This window comes from Argentina silus (assembly GCF_951799395.1).
Source record: "Argentina silus genome assembly, chromosome: 17".
NCBI lineage: Eukaryota > Metazoa > Chordata > Actinopteri > Argentiniformes > Argentinidae > Argentina > Argentina silus.
In genome coordinates, this window is record NC_139671.1 from 2619325 (window position 1) to 2624324 (window position 5000).

Here is a 5000-nt window from a genome sequence, read left to right on the forward strand (position 1 = left end):
GAGAGTATATGCCAAACACCTGATGGTCCCGCCCCCCCTCACCTGATGGTGTCCCCCCCCCTCACCTGATGCCTGCCTGCCTGCCTGCCTGCCTGCCTGCCCGCCCCCCCCTTCACCTGATGGTCCCCCCCCCTCACCTGATGGTGTGTGTCCCCCCCCCCCTCACCTGATGCCTGCCTGCCTGCCTGTCTGCCCGCCCGCCCGCCCACCCCCCCCTTCACCTGATGGTGTCCCACCCCCCCCCCCCCCCTTCACCTGATGCCTGCCTGCCTGCCTGCCTGTCTGCCCGCCCGCCCGCCCGCCCACCCCCTTCACCTGATGGTCCCCCCCCCCCCCTCACCTGATGGTCCCTCCCCCCCACCTGATGGTCCCCCCCCTCACCTGATGGTCTTGTATCTTGCGTCCCACCACTCTGAAGGCGTTGTTCCCCGTGTGGTGGTATATGTGGACCCTGCTGAAGCCCGTGGAGCCCCCGGCAGGAACCCACTTCTTGTTGCCGTCGTCATACACCATGACAGCTGCCCGCGCCTGGCATATACTCTGCTCACTGTAGGGAGGGAGGGGGAGGGGGAGGGAGGGAGGGGGAGGGGGAGGGAGGGAGGTGAGAGAAGGAGGGAGGGAGAGGGAGGGAGGGAGAGGGAGAGGGAGGGAGGGAGAGGGGAGAGAGAGAGGGAAGGGGGGGGGAGAGGGAGAGAGAGAGAGAGAGAGAGAGAGAGAGAGAGATTAATAAACAGCACACAGACAGTGGACAGTCTACCAGCAAACCCCGCAGAAGAGGAAACCATATTGTATTGGTGTCTTTTCCTCCCACACATTTTCCTCCCTACCCACTCCTCCCTCCCTTCCTCCCCCTCCCTCCTCCAGCCTGTTGTTGTACTCTATGAGTGCTGACAGTGACAGGTGAGCAGGGTGATCCCCAGCAACCGTCACCTGTCGACAGAACAAAACAAGTAGGCCAGAGACCTGCCTGCACCATCAATTATTCACCAGAGCCTTCCGCAACCACCCTCCCACTCCCTGCAACACCAGAGAGGAGGGAGGGAGGGAGAGGGGGGAGGGGGGGAGAGAGAGGGAGAGGGAGGAGTGGAGAGGGGGGGAGAGAGAGACAGGTGAAAGAGAAAGGAAGTGGAAAAAAAAGAAGGGGTGTGTGAGCAGAGGAGAGAGCCAGGGGAGGAAAGGAAGAGAGATAGACAGATAGAGAGAGAGAGAGAGAGAGAGAGAGAAAAACATGATGAGAAGGCAGAGGCTCAGGGGAAGGAGAAGGAGAGATATCAAAGGAGAGAGCTATCCCAGGGGAGGGAGGGAGGGGAGAGCCTAGGGAGGGAGGAGGGGAGAGCCTAGGGAGGGAGAGAGGGGAGAGGAGAGAAGAGAGAAAACACACACACGCACACACACACACACACACAGCTCTCCTCACGTGAGTACTGTAGGCTACTCATCCAAACAAACACAGAGGAGAAGTCCTGGTCCTCTTTCTGTTCTGAGAGAAGTTTGAAACATGTCCTTGACAACAGCTGTTCACTACTTCTGATGAAACCACCTCCATCTCATCTAAGCTGGAGTTTCCTGATGAAACCAGTGGGTCATGACATGGTTATTGATCTCCCGTCAGGCCTCCCGTCAGGGTCCTGGTTTCAGGTGTTTCAGCAGAGGCACAACAACAGAATAAGAAGCATACAGCAAGCCTGGCTAGTGTGCTAGGCCCAGTAGGGATGTGACACACACACACACACACACACAGCCACATACAGCCACATACAGCCACACACGTACGTTCTGATAACAATATCAGCTATGCACTTACAGACTGTACAAGGTCATTAAAAGGTAATGACAGCTGCACAGCTGCCATATCCAGGGCGCCCGACTGACTGTACGACTGAATTACCTTCTCACCAACGCCTTTCAATATGTGAAAACCAGTAGTGTAACACAATAATAATAACCTGGAGTTATGGAGATGGAAGATGATTATCTACCCTCTCATCCAAGATGATCATTCCATTTTCTCTTTCCATTATCGTTTTTACTACTTTTAGAACCAAGATTGCTTTTAGCTTTTTAACTATCTCTGTCTGCTGCTTCTGTAGGAGACGAGCGTTAATGACCTGCCAAGAGACCGGCTCTACTTATCCCACTAGAGACGCTCGGTTTAAACACACACACACACACACACACACACACACACACACGCACACCCACTCACACCAACAGTAGACACACACCTACAGCACACACACACACCCACAGTAGACACACACCTACAGCACACACACACACCCACAGTAGACACACACACACACACACACACACACACACTCACACCTACAGTAGACACACACCTACAGAACACACACACACACAGTAGACACACACACACACACAGTAGACACACACTCGTTTGCTGATTCCGCACAAGAAGAGCGTTGATAACCTGCCAAGAGACCGGGCTCTACTTATCCCACTAGAGACGCTCAGTTTAAACACACACACACACACACACACACACACACACACACACACACACACACACACACACACACACACACACACACACACACACACACACACCGTACACAGACACACACACACACACACAGTACGTACACAGACACACACACACACACACACAGTACGTACACAGACACACACACACACACACACACACACACACACACACACACACAGTACGTACACAGACACAGTATGTACACAGACACACACAGTACGTACACAGACACACACACACACACCATTAGAAGACATCTTTGCTAATAAGCTTCACTGGGACGTTCTCCTGTATTACACAATGGAGGTTCTGCACAGCAGTGGATCCCTACCAACCTTCCTAGATAAGATATGAAAGGACAGTATGTTGTATGAAGTGAAACAGTTTGGTTTCACTTTGATACGGTCAAATTCTCACACGAAAAACACTCTCCCCTCTTCCATGTCAACCATGAACAACACTGTAGCACGGTGCAGCTGGAATAAAGAATCGCCCAGTAATTTATTGATGGGCTCGAGTCCTGCTCAGTAATCTAACATTCTCCGTTTTATAGCAGGGCTCTAACAACAGGCCCCCTTCTCTGTGACTTCCACCCGTTCTCTAGTTTCACATACTGGACTTGCAGGGTTGTAATGAAGTGGTCCTGGAAACTGCAGGGGAGAACATTGAAAGCACAACCCCGGGCCTTGGCCCCGGTCCTCCACCACTTTCCAACCGCATGCGGTTCAAGCCCTCAAGAATGCAACCATCTAACCCCAGACCTCAGAGGAGTAGAGTAGTCTAGAGAGGCTTCCTCTCCTCCTCTCCAACCATCTAACCCCAGACCTCAGAAGAGTAGAGTAGTCTAGAGAGGCTTCCTCTCCTCCTCTCCTCCACCTGCACTGATCTGAGGACATAGGATAGGTGAAAGCAACATGGCGGAAGGTGGAAGCCCTGTGGGACTACTATCTGCTTTCGCCAGTCCACTTTGTTTCAGGTCAGTGGGAAATGTGAATGAAGGAGAGAGAGTCTCTTTAGGAGGAAAAACGAAACTAGGGAGGAGGAAGTCTCTTTAGTCTATTGGGACTAACCCCAAGTGCTCTAGAGGTGTGTTGGTGTTTGCATCATTGGTGGTGGTGGTGGTGGCAGGAGGACGACCCGTAACCCATATAAACATCAGGCCTTCATTAGTCTTTCACTGTTACTTAACATCCCTGAAACTGCAGAGTTAGCTATGTGTGTGTGTGGGTGTGTGTGTGTGTGTGTGTGTGTATTCAACATGGTTTTCTGTTGCCATAACACCGAGGGAGAGAGAGAGAGAGAGAATCATGCTGGCGTGAAAGTACAACAAAGTTAAAGGGACATTCCGCAAAATACAAAACACAACATTACAGCTGCTCTCTCAGTGAGGAGCCCTTTCAGGTAGAGTACAGTAAACAGACAGTCCTGTTTAAACCCTCCTGATCCTCTCCTCTCTGTCCTGGTCACGTTCAAATCCTCCTCAAACCTCTTTTAAGCCCACTCAGCACAGCTACACAGCTAGCTCTGGGCTCGCTGCGATCTCTGTGAAGTATGTTACAGTGTAGAGGTTTAGTGCAGCACCACTCCAGTGTCTGTGAAGGACAGGGCAGTGTGAAGTATGTTACAGTGTAGAGGTTTAGTGCAGCACCACTCCAGTGTCTGTGAAGGACAGGGCACTGTGAAGCACTCCACCAACAGTCTGTCCAACCCTTATACATTATCAAAGAGTTCATACAGTCCAAGCTGTAGTGTATAGTGCATATATATATATATATATATACACACACACACACACACACACACACACTGTAGTGCAAGAATGTACACATGTGCACGCACAGACACACACACACACACACACACACACACACAGCTCAATAGAGTAAGAATAGGAGTTGGAATATGAATACGGGGATATTTCTATCCCTTCATTAATGTTAATGTCTCTATACACAAATATAACATCAAAGAGCCTGTGTGTGTGTTTGTGTGTGTGTGTGTGTGTGTGTGTGTGTGTGTGTGTGTGTGTGTGTGAGCAAGCCAGAGGCAACAGAGACAGCAGAGCCTTGAAAAGCGGGGTGGGGGGGGGGGGGGGGGTGGGTGCAGCAGGGGAGCACAAAAAGAGCCAAGGCTTCGCTGATTATGCAACCCAGAGCCTGCTGTAACCGTGGGAAGAAGGATACATAAATACATATCCCAAATAACTTCATTTAACCGTTATCTATCTATCCAGGCTAAAATTAGACAATCTTTTTTTTAACAAGAGAGGCCTGGGCCCAGTTTTTATTTTATTTTAATTGCTACTTTTAATCTGCATCAGCATGATCGAGCTGGCTGATTTGGAGTAGTATAGGGGAAATCAACCATCTCGATCTGATCCTGGATAGAAAACTATACTATGCATCATTCTGATCCAGATTAAAAAGTTTGGAAATACTGGGCCCTGGGTGTAGAATATTATGACAACTGCTCAAACCATCGCTAAAATGGT

General features: G+C 50.6%; 1 protein-coding gene across 1 annotated transcript in view; it reads right to left on the reverse strand.

Moving 5' to 3' along the window:
* Positions 1-5000, reverse strand: part of enah (ENAH actin regulator) — a 114835-nt gene that overhangs the window by 61455 nt on the left and 48380 nt on the right. Inside the window, exon 2 of the mRNA XM_083689228.1 lies at positions 382-547. Coding sequence (XP_083545354.1) covers positions 382-547 — 166 coding nt within the window. The remainder of the gene's footprint in view (positions 1-381; positions 548-5000) is intronic.